The sequence below is a fragment of the Lycorma delicatula genome, chromosome 9, assembly GCF_047948215.1.
Source record: "Lycorma delicatula isolate Av1 chromosome 9, ASM4794821v1, whole genome shotgun sequence".
Lineage (NCBI taxonomy): Eukaryota > Metazoa > Arthropoda > Insecta > Hemiptera > Fulgoridae > Lycorma > Lycorma delicatula.
In genome coordinates this window covers 66,241,319-66,267,241 of record NC_134463.1, presented here as the reverse complement: position 1 = coordinate 66,267,241, position 25,923 = coordinate 66,241,319, and the positions used below count along the sequence as shown (strand labels likewise).

The window sequence follows — 25,923 nt, the reverse complement described above, 5'->3', positions numbered from 1 at the left end:
TTTTCATGATTATGTTTTATGCAAAATAATATTAAATTATAGCAAACTTTAAACCTGTCATAAAGTTTGTTCATGATTATTTCTTGGATTGTTGATGTCTCATTTAGTTTTTTTGTTATTGTTATTTGAGTGCAACATGTTTAAGTGTTAGTAGCGATTTTTGTAATGTGCGATTTTTTGATTATTGAACTTTTGTTTCAATGTCATAGCTCTAAACCCAGCTTTTGTCTCCTGTTACTATCCTTTGCATGAATGTTTCATCATCATTTGGCTTGTTCAAGGAGTTGCTGGCAATTGTCCACTGTATGTTCTTTCTACTATTCGGTCATCAAACAAGTAACAAACTTAGCTGCAACTCGATGGATGTTCAATTTTTCAGTCAAAATATCATGGCATGATCCAGTCGAGATGCTGAACCTTTCTGCAAGTTCTCTGACAGTCAATCGTGATTTGCATGCACCAGATGATTGATTTTCTGAACATATGTGCCATCAGTTGAAGTCTTCTTGGTCGAGGGTCATCTTCAATTGACTGATGACTACTTTTAAGTCGTGAAAACCATTTGCAGCATTGTGTACAACCCAGAGCATCATCTCCATAAGCTTGTTTCAAATCTTGCAGTTTTACGCAAAATTTTACATTGTATCATTGCTCCTGAAAAACTCACACTACAAAAATCACTACTAACACTTACACACGTTGCACTCAAATAACAGTAACACAGAAATTAAACGAGATATCAACAATCCAAGAGCATGTGGCCGCATAAAAGAAAAAGTTTAGTTTTTTTTTAACAAACCTCGCATGTAAAAATTTTTTATAAGGAATAGAACGTTTATTGTTCATTAGATGGTCTGCCATATTAGATAAATCTAATTTATTATTATTGTAATTTCTATAAGAAGAAATTTTGTTTTAAAGGATCTCTTTGTTTGTTTTTCCAATATAAATAAAATCAACACAGTCTTACATTTAATTTGATAGTTTCCACACAGGGAGTTTATTTTATTATTTTTGTTTTTAAAATATTTTATTATGTGGATGTTAGGTTTGTTTGCTGGTTTAAATATTTCTTTACTGTAAGTTTTAGTATTGTTTTCAATGATATCTGTGTATAAATATTTAATGTATATTTTTTCACTCCTGTGTCTTATTATATATTTTTTATGTGATAGTTATTTTATTTTTTTTGAGAGTTTTCTCTTATAAATATTATTAATTGAAGTAGTATCTGATGTATTTTCAACCACTATATGTTTTATGATGTTTCTTTCATTTTTTAACTTATCTTTATTATTATGATTATATTTGATTGCTCTGTTAATCATATTTAAATAAGTGTTAATTTTATGAGACGAAGGGTGATTTGATTCTTTTTATGAATTATTGTATTATTACATGTAGGTTTTTTTATATATTGATGTTTCAGTTTGGTTGTCCTTGTATATTTTGATATTGACATTAAATAATTTAACATTTTGTTATCTATTTCAAATGTTTATTTAACATTTTCATTATAACAATTTAAATTATTAAATGTGCATTGTTTATTACTGGGTTACATATAACAAAAATATCACAAACAGTGATTGGATTATTTACTATTTTATTTTTTCCAGATGTTCATTTGAAGAAACTGTTGATGTTTTGATGGATGCTGCATCTCATGCTGAAGTAGATCCAATGAGAGGTGTGTCTGAGAACATTATAATGGGACAGTTACCTCGCATGGGTACAGGTTAGTATCTTGTAATAATGATAATTCATTATTTTATCTTTAAATTCTGATGAAATTTTTTTGTAACAAAAAAAATTGAGATATACATTGAAGAGAGCATAAAATTTTCAATACATGATTTCACACCATTTTTGAAAATTTTATATTTTACTAGCATAAAATTTGTATTGATGTTTTTAACAGGATGAAGTGTATGTACAAAGTGCTATGTTGATATGTAACATTTTTATTTAATAAGTTAAAAAGAAAACAATAAATTCACAATATAAGGAATTGTCAGTAAGTGCTTAAAATTGAAAGCAAAATCTAATGCAAATCATTTCCTCCTAACGTCATTTTTACATTGAACCACAAGAGTATATTATGATGTTGAATAAAAAAAGCCAAAACTCTGGAACATGGGCTTTGAACCACTTGGGAACACAAAATATATATTTAAGAGCTGCTTAAACCAGAGGTAGTAATAATGAAGTACCAAGGCTGGTGCAACTGATTTAAATAACAGAAATGTTTGGTAATACCTCATTTAATTATTAATACTATAATTTATGTGAAGTAGTATTAAACATGTGGTAAGCAATCTATTTCTGTTTTTGTTTCAGGTTGTTTCGATTTATTACTGGATGCTGAAAAATGTAAGCAAGGTATGGAAATATCGCTTAGTATGGGAGCAGGAATGATGGGAGGAACAGGAATGTTCTTTGGTAGTGCTGCCACACCTTCCATGAGTCCACCAATGACTCCATGGCAACAGGGAACTACACCAATGTATGGAAATGCATGGTCACCAGGTAAATTCTTCATGAGGTTTAACTTTTTTTCTGTTAGGTTCTTGTATATGAATTTATAGTTCATGGTTTTTACCAATAGTAAAATTAATTTTATACAAGTATTTATGGTTGTTACCGAATTCTAATTTATATAAATTTTTCATTGGAAAAATTATTGGTTGTAAAGTATAGCTAACGACCTTTTAAACATCACAACATAGAAATCTTAAAAACTTGTTAGAACTAATTGAATATTATTGCTTACCATATTTGTAATAGTACCATATCCCACCCTTAAAATTTACAATTTGTAATAATGAAAAATGTGTAGTAACACAATTTGTTTCCAATGTATGTCAGTCCAACAATGTACCTACATTGAAATGGGGTATTAATCCAAACCAGTTTTTACTTTACTTAGAAATAATTCTTTGTAGCTATGATTTTACGAAATGGATATGAATTATATAGTCATTTTGTCTTTTCACATATATTAATGTGTGAGTTTATTAATATAGATCTTTTTTTTTTAATCTTGAGATATTTTATGTATTTTGGGTTTCCCCACTAATTCTTCTGTATTGTTTTGCACATTGTGAATTCAGAAGATTACATAACCATGATCAGTAAGGTACTATAACAACAATACAAGATATTCTTGGAAAATATTATTTCTACACTTATTCACAAAGCATTTTGCAGTTGTAGAGTATCAGTCATCAGTATATACTCTTAACAACCTATTTTTTAATGTTCTATTTCACATAAATAATTTTTAAAATGATTATTTCAAAAGACTGGCCAAAATTAAAAAGGTAGTCTTGCTTAAAAAGTTTTTATTTTCTTGTACAGATATATATAGCATTAAAAATGCATTTATTTATCATTCTTTTGTAGCTGAAGGGAGTGGAATGACACCTGGGGGACCAAACTTTTCACCATCTGGGTCGAGCGATGCCAGTGGATTATCTCCTGGATACAGTCCAGCATGGAGTCCTCAGCCGGGCAGTCCTGGTTCACCTGGTCCATCATCACCATTTATTCCATCATCTGTTGGAGGAATGTCACCATCATACTCCCCATCAAGCAATGCTTATGCACCGGCATCTCCGAGTCTTACACCCACTTCACCAACATACTCACCGACTTCACCTTCTTATTCTCCAACTTCACCAAATTATTCTCCAACATCTCCGTCTTATTCCCCTACTTCTCCATCATATTCACCTACTTCTCCATCTTACTCCCCTACTTCTCCTTCTTACAGTCCCACTTCTCCATCATACTCACCAACATCCCCATCATATTCTCCCACATCACCGTCCTATTCACCCACATCTCCATCGTATTCTCCCACATCTCCATCTTACTCGCCCACTTCTCCATCATACAGTCCTACTTCTCCATCGTATTCACCAACATCTCCTTCGTACTCTCCAACTTCCCCATCATACAGTCCAACATCTCCATCTTACTCACCAAGTTCTCCAAATTACACACCTACATCTCCATCTTATTCGCCGACATCTCCATCTTATTCGCCTTCATCTCCTCGTTATTCCCCAGCAAGTCCATCATATTCTCCTACTTCTCCAAAATATTCTCCCACTTCTCCCTCATATTCACCAACTTCCCCCAGTTTTGTTTCAAGTCCACAATACACACCGACTTCTCCACAGTATTCCCCAACTTCCCCAACGTATTCACCAACATCACCATCTTATTCACCAACTTCCCCTTCATATTCACCAAGCTCACCACAACATACACCATCAACGCGTTATTCTCCAACATCACCAAAATATTCCCCTACGTCGCCAACATATTCTCCAACAAGTCCTCAATATTCACCTTCCAGTTCAAAATATTCTCCTACATCTCCGACTTATACACCAACCAGTCCAAACTACAGCCCTACATCTCCAACTTATTCTCCGACTGTACCTGGCTATTCTCCGACTTCTCCAACTTATTCTCCAACTTCTCCATCATATGATCCTGCTGATGATTAAATTACAATTTTGGAAGTTTTTTATATTTAATTTTATATTACTACGTGGGAAAACATATTTATAACTACTTTCTTTTTATAAATGTATGTGTTGTTTTTTTATGCATGGATTTTATAAAGTGTAATGCAGCTTTTAAAGCAAATAATCCAATTTTAATGTAGTTTAGTATGGATGCATTTATAATACTCTATTTTGTAAGTTTTCAATAAAGATATTGTTAAATCTAAACTAAAAAAAAAATTAATTTGTTCCTAACAGATAATGTTACTAACGTGCAGATTTACATTAATTGTAATGTATCTTTATTTTATTTTCGACTTAATTAGGAACATTAATTAATAAATACAAATAGACTGACAATATAAATTAATTTTAAATGAAATAAACAAATATCTTTTTTTTATGGATTGTTGATGTATGCTGTATATATCTATATCAATTATTTATTTGAATAAATTATGAGAAATACAATTAATATAGTTTTTCCTTCATATCATTTATAAAAAAAGAGTTTTTATCATGCATGCATTGTACGTTAAGTAATATTGTTAATAAATAGGTTTCAAAATACTACTTGAATAAGTTCAATATGTTAATTTTGTCAGCAATTGTGTTATCATTGAAAATTACAAACACCTTTTTTTAATAAGTACCTATTTAATTTGCAATTTGAAATATTTTTTTATCAGTTTGTATTAATTATGTTATAGCCAACTTAAACAATTTTTGTTGAAGATTTCTGAGAAAAATTGGTTGCCTGTTATTGTTAAATAAATTGTGACTTAATTATTTTAGAATTCAAAGTTTCTTGTGTATGATTCATCTCAAGCATACAGAAATTAGTTCACCTTAGGACTCTTAGCTGTTATTTTTAAAAATTAAGTTATATTGCTTTATAATCATTGTATATTGCAGAATATTTTCAAGTTTATCATGTAAATGGTAATTGAATTTTTATTTTAATAGATGCTGCAGAAAAGTTTATATATATTCCATTCGCTAAATCATTTATAAAATGTCTATGATAATAATGCAGTATTTTCAGTGCTTATTTATTAATAAATACAACTGAAAATTTTACACAGAGAAGAAAGTCTTCCAGAACGAAAAGTTGGCATTTTTGTTATTATGTTTACATGGAAAAGTTATTTGATAGAGTTAAATAATTTATGGAGTATTTTGTTTTGATTTTTTATTGTTAAAGAAAAGATTTAGTTTTCAGGTTTATTTATATACATTTTGGTTACATAACACATTCAATGTGGTTGCAATCTCTTTCAAATGATTCTAGCTGTGGAATCTATTGTATTTTTCTAAACTTATTCTAATTAATTTTTCTTTATTTTCTTGATAGTTTTACATAAAAAGACCTAAGGATCAAATGTCATAAAAAAATAAATTACTTGATTGTATATAAAAAGGTTAAATTAAAAAAAATACCCTTGAAGAAATATACAATAACATTCAAAATGAACAGCTGGCACACAATTAAAAAATAATTTATTGCCAGTGTTTCTGTTCCTTATGAATTATACTCTTTTTTAACTATTGATTTTATTTATCGTCTACCCATATCACTAATTGGAGTTTAATATTAAGTTATGGCTACTGGATTCTGTATTATTATTAATATTAAAAAACGTTGTATTATAGTTAATTTTTTTTTTTTTATATTACTGTGATTAAAGTTATTTTTTTGGGGATTTTTAACAGTATTTGTAATGATGCTGTTTTGTACATAATGAATTGTAATGTAGTTAATTTTAAAATTATAAAAAAAAATCTAAAATAATTTATAAATAAAATTTGTAAATATAAAAGGTTTTTCTTTTAAATTCCTTTCAAATCCTTAACTACCTTGCCATACATTATAATAAAATTACAAATGTAGGCATTCCACTTGGCACGTGGCTTGTTCAGCATAATTCCTGCTCCCCTTCGCCCCCTTTTAGCCAATCATCTGTAGTCATTTCAAATAACAACTAGTTATGACTCATCACCCCTATAATAATTTGTTTACTCGATCATGTAAAATGACTGGTGTCATGTTTGTTTTGATTCTTTTCCTCATTGTCATAAATAAATTAAAGATTGTTTATATCAAACTAACATTTTTGCGTGATAATTAAAACCTAGAAATAAAAAGTCATTGTTGAAACATTGCCTATTTCTTTAAATATAAGCATATTAAAATCACACATTCTTACGAATCGGTTTAGTTTGTTCTATAGAATTTTCACCTTCAGTGATTTACAAGCATACCACCTTTTCACTGTTATACTGTTTGAGTAAGGTTATATAACAGTTTTAGTGCCCTGCTTTTGCTGTGTATTTTAATTGTGAATTGATATTGTCATGATATATTTGAATAGTTTAGTCAGAAAGAGAAATTTAAAATGTCAGAAATTGGGAGAACACTCAACTACTCCAGAGTCGATCCTGTGAAATCTGGCTAATGTCGTAAAATTCATGACATAGAAATTACAGAAAGGTGACTTTATAATTGACCCTAAGAAAACGTGTTACGCAGCAACTGGTGACTCGATTAGGTCTATAACTTATATAAAAAATGAATAAAAAAATTGTAGCAGGTTCATCTCATCAGTCTTTTTCTAACACCAAGGAAAACTTGACGGCCAAAATCTGTCGCAGGACTATGATTTTAATATCCATAATACAAGCAACCACTATTTCATTTTAGAGAAATATTTGCCTTCTGTTAATAAAATACTCAAAAAAACTGAAGGAGGATAATATATTTCACAGTTCAAGCTGATCATTAAATCAGATTCTTAAAGCAATGCGGTTTAAATGGACTGGAATTCTGTCTAATAAGTTCGTATTGGTTGAAAGGTTTGATATTTGGCACCAAAGATTTATGTATTTACAGAAACATTTCTGAATTCCAAAAAGCAAATCGATCAAAAGTTTTTGTAGATGAGATGTACATCCATAGCAGTGGGTTGGAAAATTTAATATGGTAAAATGTTTGAAGAAACTTAGTAAAGGAGACAGGACGATAATTTTGAATTCCGTTGGAATGATAGAATTTATTCTGGATTGTCTGACATGAAAATAAAGTAATACAATTGGGAATTACCACCATGATAGGAACTACGCTAACTTTTCTAAATGGGTTCAGAATACTTCCTAAACTAACTAAAAACTATAATTGTGATAGACAATGCGCCTTATCACCATGTAAAACTACTAATTCAAATACTGGAAAGGAAATTATGGTTTCAGTTTAATAAAATTCTAATACCTCAAAGTACCTTGAAAGTGGAATTGTATAATATAATCAAGGAAAATAGAAAGCGCTGTAAGAAGTATGCCATTTACAAAATTATAAAAGTAAAGAGTATGATGTTTTAAGAGTTCACCACCCTGAACTAAATCCCATTGAATTGATGTGGGCAAATGTTAAAAACGGTTGGAAAGCACAATGTAACTTTCATACATGACATTAATTTTTGTACAGGTAAATTTAATTCTATTGGGCCTGAAACAATGGAAACCAAAATTCATAACTGCTTACTATGTGAAGGTAAGTAAAGCTAAACTAGGTATTTTAGAAAACAGTGAAATCTTTTATAATATGCTTATACAATAATAATAATAATAATAAAAGTGATATGGATGTCAGTGATCCAGATAGTGCTGAAGCTGCGGGTGAAGTAGCAGAGTTGTGATATTTGTCTGGTGGTAAGTTATTTTTTTAAATATTTTTAATAGAAGTTAAATCAGAGATATTTCAGAATTGCTGTATTTGACTAAATACTTACAGTATAAGGTGCAATCCTACATTTTTCATTAATATTAGCTGTAGGATTTGCAATTAAAACATAGTTATTTTTATTAAACATAACAACCATGTCACTGATTAGTACAGTCAATTTGTATTTTTATTTGAAAATCCTTACCAACTGATTGATGTTTTTTCCATATGTTAGGGGTGATGAGGGAAGCTTAACTCCAGATTTTTAATATCCTCCTCCCACAGATTTTTGAAAAACTAAAAAAGTTTTTGAAATGCGTTTTTCTCTGAATCGATGCATTTTATAGAAAAGTTTTTCAAAAACAAAAAATGTAGAGGACATTCTCCTCTACAATTAATGTCTTTGAAGATATGCCGTATAATTTGAAATTGAAATACTAGGTGGCGCTGAAGTTGTAAAAAAGTGTTTTTTACCGGAAAAAATTGTTTTTCGTCTGTATTGCATTTGGAAAAGTTGTTAATCTCAACAAAAAAAACAGACAACTTTTATTTAAACAATTTTCTTATACGACTTACCGTTTTGGAGCTGTAGCTTGTGAAAGTGTGAAAATGTTGTGAATTGGGCACGTGTTCGAAACCGGTCTACTCATTTACAATGTTTTTTACAACTACAGCGCCACCTAGTATTTCAATTTCAAATTATACAGCATAACTTCAAAGACATTAATTGTAGAGGAGAATGTCCTCTACATTTTTTGTTTTAAAAACTTTTCTCTAAAATGCATAGATTTAGAGAAAAACGCATTCAAAAACTTTTTGAGTATTTCGAGTTTTTCAAAAAGCTACGGGATGGGGATGTTAAAAATCTGGAGTTAAGCTTCCCTCATCACCCTTAACACTTGGACAAAAGATCAATTGGTAGGTAAGGATTTTCAAATAAGCCTATTTTGATGACAAATTGCCTGTACTAGATGGTGGGAAAGGTCTACTAACTATTGAACCGGTGTGTACGCACTCTACCTCCCCATTTGCAAAGTGAAATGCCTGTTGTAGTACATAATTGATATTATGAAAGAGTTTTTCTACATTAAGTTTTTATATTCTTGGAGTATTGTGTTGCATTAGTTTTTCATTTGGTATTTTTTGTGAATGATTTTTTAGAATCTGGTTATTTGTATTAATGTAGAGTAATTTTGTTTCTTAGTTTTTTATCTTGTCAAGCTCTTTGTAATTCAGGTTTTTCTTTTTGACTTTTGAAACATTTTTTTAAAGGTTGGGTGGTTGTAAATAATTAATTACATTTGTTATTTTCAGTTTTCTGTGCATTAAACAGTTTTTTTGTGACTTTCTAATGGTGAGATAGAGAAGTTTTGCATAGATTGTTTTCATTTCAGTTGTAAAGGTTAGTCATGGGGATATTTTGTTTATGTTTTAAAAATGCTGCAATTATAATTTATGTGACATAAATGTTTTTGCTTACCATGATTATTGATATGTTTGTGTGATTATGTGAAAATACTTTGTATAATATTGAGATTCTGCAAATTTGAAGGAAATGTATGAATATTTGTAATATCATTGGTTATAATCCTTTATTTTAGAATAAGTTAATACTTGTGCAAAATTCAGTATTTCTGAAGTATGATGTTCCTGGTAGTTTGTTGTGTTTTATGTTTTTTATCAGTAATTAATTACAAACATTTCACTTAACATACACATAAATGGACCACCTTTATTTTTGCTTAAATTGTATAAAATGCCAGTCACTAATACATTAAGTTCACTTTAGAACTACAAATAACCCTACTTTTATTGTGGATATCTGTTTCAGTAAAGTTCAAGTAAACTTCTTGATGGAAAGAGTAGTGTCTTGTAGATTTTATATAATCAGGTATTGTAATTTGTGTATCGGTGAAGTTAAATAGATTTGGTGTTTCAGAGATTATAAAAATCTACCTTTTTAACAGCGAGATGAAATTTTTTAACTGAGATGAACAGAAACCTAAAGGAAAGAAACATAACTATAGGCCAGTATACACAAAAATTATCATGGTTTTTTCAGTGGGTAATTTCTCAAATTTCATTAGTTTGTAAATATTATTTATTTGTCTGCCCATGATAAGTCATAACAATTATAAGCATTCCATTTTCAGAATACAAACAGAAAATTCTAAAATACAAAATGAATTATATCTTTTATGGTAATGACTTACAATAATGAAATCATTCATTAATGCAGAATTATTTACAAATTTTGTAGTTGAACATAACTAACCTCTGCAGCTTTTCTTCCCACTACACACTGAGCTACAGAACACTTTACACTACACCAAGAACATTACACAATTTACAACATATACATTACACAATAACATTTGGCATTGCTTTTTCTTACATTTACACTTGGTGGTGTGAAATTTTAAGAAATGCAACCGTAACCCAAGGTGGAAATTATCATATCAATGGGTGAATGGCTTTACAGAGTGAGTCTCAAATGATGTCCTCTGAGCACCTGGACGTACCCAGTTGCAGTTAGCTCTAACCTATGTACATGTAGACTCTGCAGAAATGGTCCTATATTTTCTGGGTACTCATTGGACCAAAATTAGTACTCCATGATGGTTGGTGGTCCACCTGAAAAAACCACTAATCTTGTGAAAAGATCTCGATCAGCTTTGTCTGATGACAATAATTGTCCCAAGGTAAATAATAATTTATATGGAACAAATCATACCTGCAATACGCAAATGTCAGATTTGTAGTTTTACGCAGTAATCAGGAAGGTGGCTTGCTTCATAAGGTCTCATCTTTCCTAATCAATAAGGTAGTAACTGGTTCAAGCAGCTCCCCAAGTACATAAGAAAACTGAGAGACTGATTAATACTAATGGAGACTTTCAGTGATGAGCAGAGTCGATAACTCTTACATCTAACCAATATGGATGGAATAAGTACGTTATGTCATAAAATCTTGAATACAAGCCAAGATCTTGAGATAGATGTTAGCGAAATTGTCGAAGAGCTTCGTCCCAAGGTTTACAGAGGTGAAGAGAATAATCAAACGTCAAAGTGGAATGGAAGAATGCACTCCCTCTCTTATTTTAATCTTCCTGTAGCACAGGAGAAAATTACAGTAGGTACGTATCGGATGGATTACATGATTCATTCCTAATACACGGCGGTGTTTCCAGTGTCAAAGGTGGTCCTATTGCAACTTCTTGTCCAAACACAATATGTGCTTGGTGTACAAAAGAAGGTCACAAAGATACTGACTGTCAGGAGGAAGAAAAATGTCTAACTTCAGAGGATCACTTTCTGCTTGCTGAGAGATTGATCAATTTTTTTTTTTTTTTTAAAGAAGAAAAGGCAGTTCTGAAAATTTGTACTGACAGAAGCTATCTTTTCTAGCCCCGCAAAGAGAATATAAAAAATGAACTCTCGTAACGTGGTTAAATCTGATGTTTCTTTCAGCGCCACCACGACATCAAGCAAAGTACTAACGTGCGGATCCTGCAGTGAGCTGAAAAAGCTTGTTCAGATGTTATTTGATCAGGTTGCTTTATGTACTGTAACTATTTTTGAGTTAACAAAGGTGAATGAGAAGTTGGTAGTTACAGCTAGTGAAATTAACATTAGTGGAATCTCTCTGAAGGGAGGGGCCCTTAAAATTTTACCTCTGCGGACAGGAGTGATACAGCTGGTGGTAAGCCACTAAATAAGCTCTCTGTTAAGGGAACCCACACAACCACCTCCTCCAGGATGTCGCCTGTAACTTTCCATTCTTCAAAATCTTCCCCTCTAACACCACATGTACTGAATGATATGGTAGAGGAACTGTCCAATCCCAGCGCATTGAAGTTTTTTTCATATACTTCTCTGTATTTAACTACCTTTATTTATTTATTCAGTGGAATGTTATAGGTCTTCGGTTTTGCATTGAGTGTTGATGTGCATACATGAAACATTAATTACTTACAAGAAATGCATCTACTACAAGATTTGGTAACACTTAGAAGCTATTTTTGTGAGAAATATGATTTCTCTTAAACAGTAGAGATAGTGGTGGTGTTGCTGTTTTCATGTGGAATGAGGTGTCAGCTACAAGGATACCACTAGCTTGGTGTCATTATTCCTGCCGTTGCTGTAAAAACCTCAGTCCCCTTTAAATTGCATATCTGGAATTTGTATCTCTCATCACAAGTATGAGTTCAATGCTCTAGAAGTGTCAAATCCCATCGCTGTCGTTAATAATAGTAGATTTCAATACCCACCATATTTCCTGGGGTTCATCTTTCTGCTCCTTGAGGAAATATGATAAATGGAGTGAGACAAGATTTGGGGCTTTGTCTGCTATATGCAGCTTTGTCTGCTATATGCAGCTTTGTCTGCTCATGTGGTACACTGTCCAACGTCGACCTCTCCTTATGTTGGGAGTCGTGGCTTGATAAGTGGAGAATCAGGGTCAACGGGGAAAAGTCCGTGGCCGTGCTATTCAGATGCAAGCGACCCGCTCCAGCCACAGCTGGAAATCTCAGGGGAAAAAATATCCTTTGAGATAAAAGTAAATATCTGGGAGTAGTCCTGGATAAACGGCTTACCTTAGGGGAAGATGTAAAATGTGTTACCCAGAGGGCAAAGGCCCCCAGGGTTCCCTATACCCAGTGCTTAATCGAGCCAGCCCCATTCCGCTGGCGACTAAGATAACTAATATACAGACTCTACGTCTTGCCAATTCTGACATATGCTTACCCAGCATGGGGGGGCTCTGTTGTGCTCTACGTTCCAGAAAAAGCTAAAGGCTATCCAAAACGTGGCGCTGCGTTCGATTTTCGGAGCACCGTGGTTTGTCAGAAACACCACACTTCGCTACGACGCGGACATAAAAACCGTGTCGGAAGTGAGCGTAGCACTGGCGCGCGCGGACTGTTCGGGAGAGCGGCCGTATCCGAGCACAGCCACCTCAGGGACTGCTGAGAGGACCCTACACCGCAAGGTATGAGGTAAAAAGGCCTCACGCCGTGTTAGATGAACCACTGTGAAAAGGGGACACGAGAGTTTGTGTATGATAAACCAGGCCAGAATCCTCTACATCGGGTGATTCAATAGGGAACTCCCACAAATGATTGCCGGCCTTTATTGCGAGGTCATTAAAAAAGAGATGTTCGCGTAAAGTCTTATATTAACAGTTAATAATTAAGTTAACAGTTCATAAATGTAAAGACATACTTTTTTTTTGACCAAAATTAAATCAATTTTATTTACTTCATTTCAGTATCATACAATACTACTAAATTATAAAATATAACACCCTTACTAGTGCTTAACAACTAATTAAACATTTAGTTGTGTTGTATTTCATTCAAATTAAATGTAAAATAAATATATGAATTAATTTAATCTACCCCATTAAAATATCCTACAATAGTACAGATATAAATAAAATCTAATGTCTTAACAAGTGCTTAATAATAACTGAACACATGGTTTTGTTGTATTATGCTCCGAAGGTGTCCTCAACAGGAAATAGATAAGACGCTGCTACCTGGCCGGACCTTTTCATTGTCTACGGTCAAGTTAGTGGAATTCTTCAGTTAAATAAAATAAAATATCTTTTAAACCTTTTATACTAAATCCATTGACTTGGTATTTTGTTGATCCCAGCCTAATTTAATAGTCACTATTAGTAAAGGAAATATATCTTACCTGTCCAGTGTTAACTACTAGTAGACTACTTAATTATTCAAAATGATAAATTAAATAAATTGTTAACTTTCAAATGTTATTGAAAACATTTAAATCTAAGCCCATATTACCTAATTAATATTTTTCAACATTATTAGGGTTTTTTTTTGCCCGCGCACGAGCGGAAACGTTAAAAGCGATTTTTCCGCGCTCCATAAAATTAAATTTTATAAAAATTTAATAAATAGGTAGATTGAAACATGAGAGGTTTGTCAATTGTCCCGAACGAAGACTATTACATATTTCTTGCAATACAGAATATGTCTCCTTTTTATGTTTATTTCAGGTGAACCGGTTCAATGACGGTGCACGTGATCCCCCCAAACCCTTCCCGGATACACGTGTATCTGAAAGCTTCCTCCAAGCAATAGGGCCCCACGGAAGGCAAATTCCTATTTGACCGAAAGGACTTCAGGACTGAAGGGGAATATTGCCGGAAGTACAAAGCACATACACCCTTAGTATCTCCGTATCGGCCCCAGTCAATTGTTTTTCATTGGTCTAAGGGTCCGGAACGCAAATACGAAATCCGTCCATAAATAAAATAAAACATATAACCGCCACAAAACAGATGATAACCCGCCAGATAAAATAGAAAGACACAGCAGCAAGGGACATTTGTCCAGGTTCTGCAATTAATAGGGAAAAACAAACTCCCGCTATCCCGTTCCTTACGTTCACCGAATTTACTATCTTGTCTTAACTAGTCTGCTTGTGGTGGCGACCGTCATGGCAATGACCATAGGCCAGTTATTATTGCTTATAGTGTCGATCGCATGGTGAACAAAAAGGCCACACAGATTGATTGTTGTATTAAAAGCTGCATTTTTATTCTAGTTGTCAGACACACTTAAAAACTCACATGACACCTCCCCTGACCTGACAACATGCATCTCAGTATGCTTTTACACCTTCGTAATTCAGTGCTACAACACCTATTGAGTATTTACGAGTATAATGGTTTATTCTCCTTACAAGTCTTCCCTTCGGTCTGGTCAGAAGCCATTATCGTATCAATACTTAAAACTGGTAATGACAAAGCAAGCCTCTCAAACTACTACCTTATCTCTTTGAAAGTGTGTTATGCAAAGTGCATCATAAAATGCCCCCTTCAATGCAGTTTGCTGCCAGTGAGGTAAGGTATGTCTTGAGAAACTGATGAAGTTCTTCGTTGGTGGTGAAGTGTTATCCGCCCAACCATGCCTTCAATTCTTGAAAGAGGTGAAAATCAGTAGGTGTTAGATAGGTCTGGACTATACAATGATTGGTCAAAAGAACTGTGCATCCACTGCTTAAGACTGTTTGGAGACTGTTTAAGACTTTGGTTCTGGAATGTCATACTGGACCCAGGTCTCAATGCCAGTAATGATAGACTTTAAAAACTCTTCCCCTTCATCATTGTAACACATGAAAAACATTAAGGCTGATGCCATTTGCTGCATTTTGTGATCTTCACTAAACATTTTTGGGAGCCATTGGGCACATAGTTTCCAGTATTCTATGTCTTTGGTCACAACTGTGTACAGAGAAGGCCTTGAAATTTCTGGGATTTCAGCAGAAAGTTCACTTATTGTAAAGTTCTGTTTGATGCAGACAAAATAAATCATCAACATGCTCAACCAGGCATACGGTAGCAACAGACTTGCTTCCTTGCCCACCTTCGTCATGGATGTCCATTCACGCTTCTTTAAATTTTCTTATATCATTCCCGTATACTAAAGTTTCCACCATAGACTAAGGCTCATTCTGCGATTGTTTTCAGCAGCAATTCACACTTGGTGGGAGCATCGATTGTAGCGGCCATGTTCATAGTTCGACTCAAACTATGTATGCAATGGAGCCAGCAATGGCAGAGGTTGTTGTGGGGGAAGGCACAATTTCACGACGCGCAGACCTGGGTCCCGCCTATCTCTTGTTTACTTAGCTGCACGATCCATGGTTTAAAAAAAACAGCCCTTATATTCAAAGATGCTAGGAAATTTTTGCAATGCAATGGAATGGATCATCACAAGCAGCACTGTAGCTGCTCTGGTCATTGTCTTGGTGTCATTTACTTTTTAGCTGGGTTATTGAAAAAAGGTAGAGATGTCACCATGGTCAGAAACTGAGTACAGGTAAATTTTGAACTGCAATTAAATGTTTTATACACTTGTGTGGATTAAGTGTTGATCAGTGTTTACAGAAAATACTCCTGTGCTTGGAGGTAATTGTTCTCATTGTACAACAATATTTAGGCTGTACCAAGAGTTTGAAAGAGGAAATTTTGGCCTATGGGATGCTCCAAGATCAGGTCGACTGTCTTTGTTTATGACAGAAGAAACATTACTGTAGTATGAAAAATGCTTGAGACAGGCATGTGACTACTACTAATTAGTGGTGTCTTGGGATTAATGCCCCAACAGTTTTAACTTGAAGTAATCACTTCAACTTTATACCCTTCGCTACAAAATTTCATTTTCCATATCCCATGCACAAGCTTCAAGCTTTTACGGTGATATCATCAAGCAAAAGAAAAAATAAAATCTGAAATCAATGAGGATTACCTATTTTTTTAATTAACTGTAAAATAGAGTTTAATTAATTGTTTATTCATTTATTCTCTAAGCAATAGCAATGCCCAAATGTAGAAAATTTTATTATGATTTTTGAAGCTTGTGAAATATCATTACTGAAGGGATTTAAAACTCTCTAGCATATACATTCTTGTTGAAATAGAATTAATTACGCATAACTACAACTGTTATAGATAACCTGACATCAGATACAAATCACCCCTGTGAAAGCAATATAGCTATTCTAAAAGAATAATTAACTCGCTTTCTATGGTCTCTTAGTAAAAATAAATGCTGTAAAGTGGTTTCATATGGCTTTTTTACTAAGACATGTGTAATGTGATATATTTATATATTAAGATCAACAAATTGGAGGTTGTTATATTTCATATTTCACAAGTTGCACCTTTATACAATTTACCATAAGAATTGACTACTCTGTAAACATTAGTCTGAGAAAGTAAATAACTAAGACTTTTTTTAGTTGGTTGCTTTAAATGCATTACAGCCATATGAAAGGTTTGGATAGATAAATTAAAGCAATATTTAATTAATCTGCTCTCTTCTCTTCAGTGAAACAATGTATCTATCGGTAGCAACAAAAATGAATATCCTGTGTAGGGATAAAAATGAATTATGTTCTAGAGCTGATATTGTATGTGGTAGTAAAAGAAATTCAAACTAGGTTAATTATTATCCCACCGGGTTGGTCTAGTGGTGAACGCATCTTCCCACTTCATTTACACTTATACATATCATCCTCTTTCATACTCTGAAGTATTATCTGAAAGGTAATCACTGGAGGCTAAACAGGAAAAGGAAAGAAAAAAGGTTTAAATTCATTAAAAAACAAAAAATTTATTTCAAAATAATATGAGAAACAATGAACTGAACTTAAATCATTTTTTTAATTTTCTCTGTAACAACTAAAACAATTGATTGAAAAACATTTCAACAAAATTAAGAAAAAGGTTACTGTTTGTTAATCATTATTATATTTAAGATTATTGTGAATCTTTATTTATTCACAAATTTTCTCAAAAAAAAAAAAATAATAATAAATTATGTGCTGTAAATTAATCAACAGGTATTGTAATATAAGTAAATTAACACAGAATGTAAGTTGTCTTGTTGGCAACATTTACAGAATGCTGTAAATCATAAAAAGGAAAATTGTTTTCCTTAATAACTAATTATAAATTAACACTAAAAATATTATTAAAATATCACACTCCATAATTAAATAACAATTTTATACAATTAATTGCTATTTACTCTTCTAGAACATTTAACTTGGATTTTTCTTTCCCTTTCTTTAAGTAAAGTTATAATAATAGCGGTAGAACATATCTATTTTTGCTGTTCACTAAACAGATTTTACATAAGATTCTTGGATGGATAGTTGATACAGATACTTGGAGAGGCAGATTTGTTATTTCTGTATCAAGATTACATTTTTCCTTTTTAATATAATAAAAAAAAACCTACACTATATATCTAAAAACATAAACTACATAAGAAGATCTTAAACAGCAAAAATTTGTTGATTCCATATAAGTTTCACTTATGATGAATCGTGAACTTTACAAAGTTACATAACTGTTTAAATATTTCATTAATAAAATAAGAATGATTTCTAAAAGACTGTTTTCAGTTGTAGTCTTGCTGACTGTGATCATCATTGATAGTCCTACTATCAATGCAAAGTGTGTAAACTTCAATTTAAGGTTGAATATCTTGTAACAATCTTGATAATTTAATAATTTCATATATCTTTCTAAATTTTTAAATTTCATCACGTCAACTTGCAACTTTTTATTAAACAATTCATTATCGAGGTTGGGTAGCTTTTCATTGTTAGTTGGTGTTTAAGTTAAATATTTTTTAGTAGTAAATTGTTTTCCAAATAGCCTAAGTACTTGTTTATGGTTTTTTTTTTAAATTTAAAGTCAAGGGTGAAAAATTTCTTATACTTATCATTGGATAAGTTTAATGATTTTTGGTACTTAGTTTTTTTTAATATAGATATTTATATAACACTAATATATAAATAAGCAGCAAAGCAAAAATATGCTTAGTCATTCACATCTTTATTTTTTAGATTTAAAAAATAATTTAATTTCTTTTTTTTCTCTGTTATTGACTATAAACTAAGTTCTACCGCATTTTTATTATAATATATATATATAGAAAGGTTTCATCAATAAATTATACTTAAAAACTTTAAAAAATTAATGTCATGAAATACTTGTACTGTTAGATCAAGCATTACTCTAAAATAGTATTGATAACATTTTCTATCACATTTTGTTTAATATATTGAATATTAAAACAACTAGATAAAGAAACCGCTTTAAAAATTATATATTCTACTCTAAGTAAAACAGAACAATAATTCATTCATTGAAATATTCAATAACAACAGTCAAAAAATAAATAATTAGATAAAACATTGTAATTTATTAGTATAATTATATGTAAAACTTAATGGTAACAATTCTATTATTTAAAGATAGCTTAACAACAATAATATCAAACAAATTAATAGTAGCTACCATCTAAAACTTTATAATGCCACCAATTCTAAGCTCTCCAAAATTATGTAACTTGACTTCACAAAAGTAAACATGAATGAAAAAGTAAGTGAAACAAATCCAGTTTAATCTAAAATTAAATAATTTATTCTAAAATATAATTTTTCCCATTTATAAAATGAATATAAACTTTTATTGTATGTTTATTCTTTAATTAAAGGTTTAATCAAACGGGTTTTATGTCTGTTCTAGCAAATTTAAAAATATTTGGCTGCTTTAAAACACACAAATCACCCCAAAACATTTTCTAGTTAGTTTCATCTTGACAAATGACAAATTCATATAAAAGTAATTTATTATATACTTAAAATGAAGCTGTCACTGCATTTGACTGGCAATGGTACAAAACACTATCCTGCCAGAGAGGTGGGTTAAAAATTAAAAAAAAATATATATATATACTGAACTGTATAAAATATATTACAAAATCATACAATTTCTGAAGGTCAGACTCATAGCCAAAAAAAACTACAAATGTGACAAAAAAAATCATTTATTGCATAAAAATCTAAATCTTCATTATCCAAAAATCTTCTCAATGAAAGTACAAATGGTTACTCTTAATAACAATCACATTAAAATTAATCCATCCATTAAGGAGTTCAGCTGAATGGAGTAAAATATTTGGGCACATTATAGTTAAATTAATTGTAAGAAGAATTAGAATTGTTCACATGCATGAGGAGAAGTAAAATACTACAAACTTCAGGACTTATGAACTCTGAAGGTTAGGCATACTAAACACCTGGTTACTGGACAACACACTTTCATACATTTACATTTGATATTTTCAATATATGTACTACCATATTTTTTACAATTAGTACTTGATTAGATTTTCTTCATTATTTCCATCAATAAACTTGATTGAGCTCACTTCAATGAAAAAGTTAATAATTGTGTGATGCTCACTTCAATGTAAAACTGTCTGACCATTACTTCATTGGATTCAGTAATTAATACAAAAATATTGGAATGATTAGTGTAAGGAAATAAGATAAGCTTGATGAAAAGAATAGTTTAATTTGCCTGACAAGTATCAAGTTAGATAAGATATTAAATATAAACATGCTTTATGTATCAGTTGCAGTTTTATCATGGCATGTTAAGAGAATTTCTTTTATCATTCGCTGTCTCTCAAGAGCTCATCAGCAAAGCACTAAACAGTAAAGATAAAAATTATCTACAGTTAATTCTAATTTAGTATAGTCCAGCTGCAGATTGAATGGAGAGCGCAAAAACAGCAGCATTATCAAGTTTTAATGGTACACTTATTAAGCGTGTACTTATAAAGTTAAAGTATATATTAAAGCAGTCCTTAGATATGTAGCACAGTATAAGAGAATATGAATATGAACCTTCTCTTATTAGTGTATTAACAAAATATATACGTTTTGGGTAACTTATATTACTAATCTACATGGTAACTTAATATATGCTGATTATTTTGTCAGATTCAAAAAAAAAGTATCGACTAATTATTGACTAGCTAGCTCACTATCAAAAATAATCATTATATTAGTGTAACATAAATAATTTATTTGCCATTACATTATATTACGCATAGCAAAATTTTCATTAGTGTTCATAAATAGTTACAAGTAACAAAGCAATACACTAAGAGTTTTACTTTTTTTAATAGTAGAATATGTGTTAGATTATAATTGCAAAAATGTTATACATGTTTTCTAGTACAAGCAGGAGTAGGGACTTTTAAAATTTGAGTCCTGATTTTACTCCTAATTATAACTTTAAAAAAACTTTCAGCTTACTGTTAACTTTTTTTTTTAACAAAAGTAATCATGGTAATGATAGTAGCACACAAGACCAAATGATTTATTCTTTTTTAAACAGTTGAATAAATAAAGAAGCGGATGAATATTTTCAGTTTCAAATAATTAAAATGCAAGTTTGAAAGCTAGGTGGTTATTTATTATTAATTTGGAATTAAAACTACTGAATTTATTATTACATTTATTTTAATTAGTTTACCAGTTTATAAATTATTTTGCAACATCATTCTTGATGGCAATCCACATCAAACTAGTGACACAGACTAAGTTTTTATTTAATGTATTTTGATGTATTTTTAATGTACTTCTAATTAATTAACAGCACTCAGTAATTATACTAGATTTAAAAAATATACATTGCATAAGGAAAATGAAAATCACTTTTATTAAATACTGAATTACCACAGCAATAATTTGTGTAGCTCAAAATGTATTGCTTCTTTGGAAAAAAAAAAGACTGAACATTTCTCATTTCTCACTAACAAAATAAAAAAGTTTTAACTAATCTTCTGATTGTGTTGCTAACATTAAACTACCAAATTCTATTTTATCTCATAATGTATAATACAATATTATATACATATTGTTATTTTTGTTTATTTTGCTGCAAGAATACAAATAAACTAATTTATCTACTAGGCTGTCACTTCTGGATTCGAGTTAATAACTCAAACCTGTTAACATTTTTAATCTAAATTTTACTACATTTTAATCCAGGCTTTTAAATAAAAATTAATAAACAAATAAAGTAACTTTAGTACTATAAGGTCTTAAAATAAAAATAAAATTATATATCTGTAGATTGGTTAAATAAACAATATTTATATAAATTATCACCTTTTCTTAATAGTAGTAATTTTCTACTATAAATTCATTTTATCTCTCAAGAGTGTAAGTCAATTCAAGATGTTAAAACATTGTTGATGTTGAACAATACAATAAATAACACAATAATCAGTACAACAATCACTAAAATATAACTAAATAAACAACAACAATAAATAACTACAATAATCACTAAAATATTATTGTCAAACGATGGTTCACAGGAGCAATTGTGGATAAGACATTAATAACAAGAATCATTTGATATTACATATTTTAAACATGTGTAGTTTAAAGCACCAAGAAGTTCTTCAGAAGAAAAATTCCATTATTTTGAAAGGGAGTCATCTGATTTATAAAATTTTAAACTGCTATACTTTCAGTTAGGCATTATTCACAAAAAATAAATATTTTTTTAACTAGATCTTGTTAAAAGGTGCACCATGTCTTTTAATAAAATAATTTATCTGTGAAAATATAGCAGCCTTAAAAAAACTTTTCTTAAAGAAATAATATCATAAATCATTTTCAACTGCATTTATTTTTCTTGGAACAGATATTATTAGTCTTTCTTCTAGTCCCGATTAACTGGAATAAGGACTATGAGGAGATTTATCACACAGAATATAATTGACAAAAAACATTGTGAGCTTCAAAAGCTCTAAACAAAACAATCATGATTGTTTATAATTTAAAAATAAATAAAAACTAAAATATATTCTTGCACAACTAAAAATAAAATTATCCATCTAGAAATTAAAAAATCATAGATAAAAATATACTTTAGCAATTTTTAAAAATGTTAATAAGAATAAAGATAAATTAAACACAGAAAAATAATTAAAATAAAATTCTACTTCTAATCTCACTTATTTAAAAGGGATAACAGACAAAATATCAATTTAGAAGTACGAGAAATGCTTCAATTGGACTTTTACCAAAAGTAAGTTTGAAAGCTGCCCTACCTAAGTCATACTGCAACAGATGCAAACTGATTTTATCACAGTAACATTCATTAAATCTAATGATTGATAGAGCATATATCATAAATTTTACTTTACACACAACAATGAATTCAAATTCACAAAACTCTGCTAGTTCTAAAAGTAAAATTAGGTGTTTCTAAAATTGTTGTAAACCTAGAACTTGATTAATTAGAATGATCAACTTGAATAATATAAAAAATACATTTTTTTATTTAAAAAGTTCTAATAATTAATTAGATAAATTAAAACAAAAAAGAAGGAAAATTGGTACGTAAGTAAAATATTGATACAGATACAGTATCAGAAACAACAGATAATAAGCATAAAGGTTATCCATTTTTTAGCTGATAGAAAGAAATCAAAGAAAATTCAGTAAATGTATATCTTTTTAATTAATTTATATAAATTTCTTTAATTGTGGAGAAAGAAACTGACCTTGATTTTCTTTCAAAAATATAGTATTATAATTAAACCTTCTGTAATGTTTAATTTTTTAATCAAATTAATTTTCTATTAAAACAATATGTTTCCATTTAAAATTATCTAAAGACTGCCTAAAATGATAAAAAATAAATAACATTATTCCTCAGTTTTTATACGTATCCACATACATGTACCTGCATGTGTATACCAACATTGGTATGTCTTACACTGTTGAAAATAGTTTTACTGAATTGATGAATACAGAATTCTGTTGTAATAATATTTCATTTCTTTTATATAATAAAAATAATAATGGGTCTAAATTAACATTTTTGCGCTATTAAAAATAAATAATTAAAGAAATTATGAAGTTACTAACAAAAATAAAATCGAAATTATTTATAAAGCCTGGATCAACTTCTACAATATATTCACTACTATTAAAACTAAACTAATTAATGTGGTGTGAGAATTTTAATCAGTCACTGACTGTGATGATGATGTAGGTGATAAAGAAGACTGTTGTATCTGTACTGTTGATAAAGTGTGGATTGTTGAATTTGGTAACGGTGGGGAAGAAGCAGAATTTGAAACAGACTGTGGTGAAGTTGCTGGAGTAAGTACTCCAAGATTTTGACTTGCATCATTACTTGTAGTAGTCGATGGTGGTTTTACAATTTTATCAACAGATGATTTTGTAGTAACAACCAGCGTTTTCAATGGTAAACCGAGATTAGCTATATGTTTTAATGTTAAAGCTCGAATTGGCTGTAATGTTGTTACTTGACTAGATGGTACTTGTAGTACTTCACCATTTTGTGTAGTTAATGTTGTCATATTTGAACCTGTATGTACAGCTGCCGTATGGTTTTTTAAACCAGAACCAGTCTTATAACTCTTTCCACAATGACATCTATAACCTTTTCTTACTCTGCAATGAAGAACATTTACATTGTATCTATGTTAGGCGCACAACAATAATTACAATAATAATTATAACAGTTATATATAATCTAACATTAAATACCAATCCTGAAAATGGTATGGCTGTTTATAGAAGCAATTTGTACTCCATGTCAAACTTACTACATAAAGAGAGAAGTGAAGTAGATTCCTGTTGCTTTCTCTGTTAAAGATAAATATACTGCTACATAGTAGCATGCCAGTCCAATTAAAACATAGGTAATATTCAGTCGTGCAAGAAAAACTTTTACTTGGTTCACTTTATTTTCAGAGAAAGCACTCATTGTGGTAACATCTATACCTCAGGTATTTTACATACATTTCAGACTAAAGAAAAAAGACTGGGATAGTCAGAGTAAAGCACCAAATTAATGAAGATGTGAAACAACACATTATACATATTCTGTCTCAACTTGATTACGGAAAGAAATTTTCCACACTGGATAATTCAGAATTCCACAAGTTGTGCTCTCTCTCTCTCTCTCTCTCTCTCTCTCTCTCTATATATATATATATATATATATATATAAATAAAATGTTTGAACATATTCCAAAACGGTTTTGACTCAAGAAAATTGTTCCCAATAGAAACAGGTACTCAGTGGAAAATTATAGGAAGGTTGTTCAATAATTAGAAACAAATACTCTAGAAAAATGATTACTTATTCAATGACAATGAAAACCAATGCTAATTTTCAACATAATTCCCAGCTAAATTTAGGCACTTGTAACTCCTTTCTGTGAAATTTTTTTATTCCAGTAGTAAAGAATTGGCCAACATACAACTTTAGCCACAACAACTAGCCAACATACATTCTTTTGGAATTTTTCATTGCTATAATTGTGTTGTTTGGTTAGAGGAAATCATAAAAAATCTAGATTCACAAAAACCCAACATGCAAAATCTGACTCAATTAGCTTTCTTTTCCTTAGATAGTATACTGCATTATAACTAGCTCTACATAATGTAGCTCTACATTATAACTAAATAGACAAGAAAGTAAAAATTCACTTTCAGTTGGTCAAGAAAAGTAATTTTGTTCTCAATTTTCCATTCTTTTTTTTGGAACTGAAATAGAAGAGCTACATAACATTACTGATCCATAATAGATGGACTTTATTTATACTATGAACTTATTCAAATCCACTACGTCTACGATTAAAAGAAAATATGAAAATACCTTCCATCATTTTTGTGTCCATTCTTAGAATGATACTTTATTCCATTAACATTTTTATAACGTTTCTTACAACCAGGTACTGGACATGCAAATGGTTTATCAGTATTTACAACCCCATTTGCACCAGAAGAATTTGAAGTTACCATTCTGAAAAAAATTGAACAAAAAAAATTGTCTATAAGTATAAACAAATAGATGCATGAGATATGAACTCTCACAGACACAGTACTGAGTATCCACTACATAAACAAAATCATCCATAGAAGTACTTTTGACATAGTATTTGAAGCCATAGCATATTACAAGTCAAAAATTGAACCTTTAAACTCTAGTTATCTATACATACTCGTATAAGACATATTATTCTTATAACATACTCTTATAAGTACAGAACTTCAAATCAGCCAAGATTACACTTAAAGTTCTACGACATTCACTAGTTTTTCAATAAACATTCATATAAGGAAAGTAAATGGATGAAGAATAAGTTTATGATCCTAATAATCTATATATATATAAATGCATTATATATTACTAATTTTCTATTAACTAAAGAAAACGTTTATTAAAATAGCAGAAACACGTTAAAAAATGAATATATAATAATTGTTTAAGTTAAAAAAAAGA

General features: G+C 30.4%; 2 protein-coding genes across 2 annotated transcripts in view; one reads left to right on the top strand and one right to left on the bottom strand.

The window, feature by feature from the left end:
• Polr2A (RNA polymerase II subunit RpII215) overlaps nt 1-6,340 on the top strand; it is a 52,165-nt gene extending 45,825 nt beyond the window's left edge. Inside the window, exons 25-27 of the mRNA XM_075375209.1 lie at nt 1,620-1,738; nt 2,341-2,529; nt 3,406-6,340. Of these exons, the coding sequence (XP_075231324.1) occupies nt 1,620-1,738; nt 2,341-2,529; nt 3,406-4,520 (1,423 nt within the window). The 3' untranslated portion in view covers nt 4,521-6,340. The remainder of the gene's footprint in view (nt 1-1,619; nt 1,739-2,340; nt 2,530-3,405) is intronic.
• An 11,045-nt stretch (nt 6,341-17,385) lies between these two features.
• The window catches only part of LOC142330114 (juxtaposed with another zinc finger protein 1), a 35,814-nt gene continuing 27,276 nt past the window's right edge, over nt 17,386-25,923 (bottom strand). Inside the window, exons 4-5 of the mRNA XM_075375190.1 lie at nt 25,297-25,443; nt 17,386-24,083 (exon numbers count right to left, since the gene is read on the bottom strand). Coding sequence (XP_075231305.1) covers nt 23,627-24,083; nt 25,297-25,443 — 604 coding nt within the window. The 3' untranslated portion in view covers nt 17,386-23,626. The remainder of the gene's footprint in view (nt 24,084-25,296; nt 25,444-25,923) is intronic.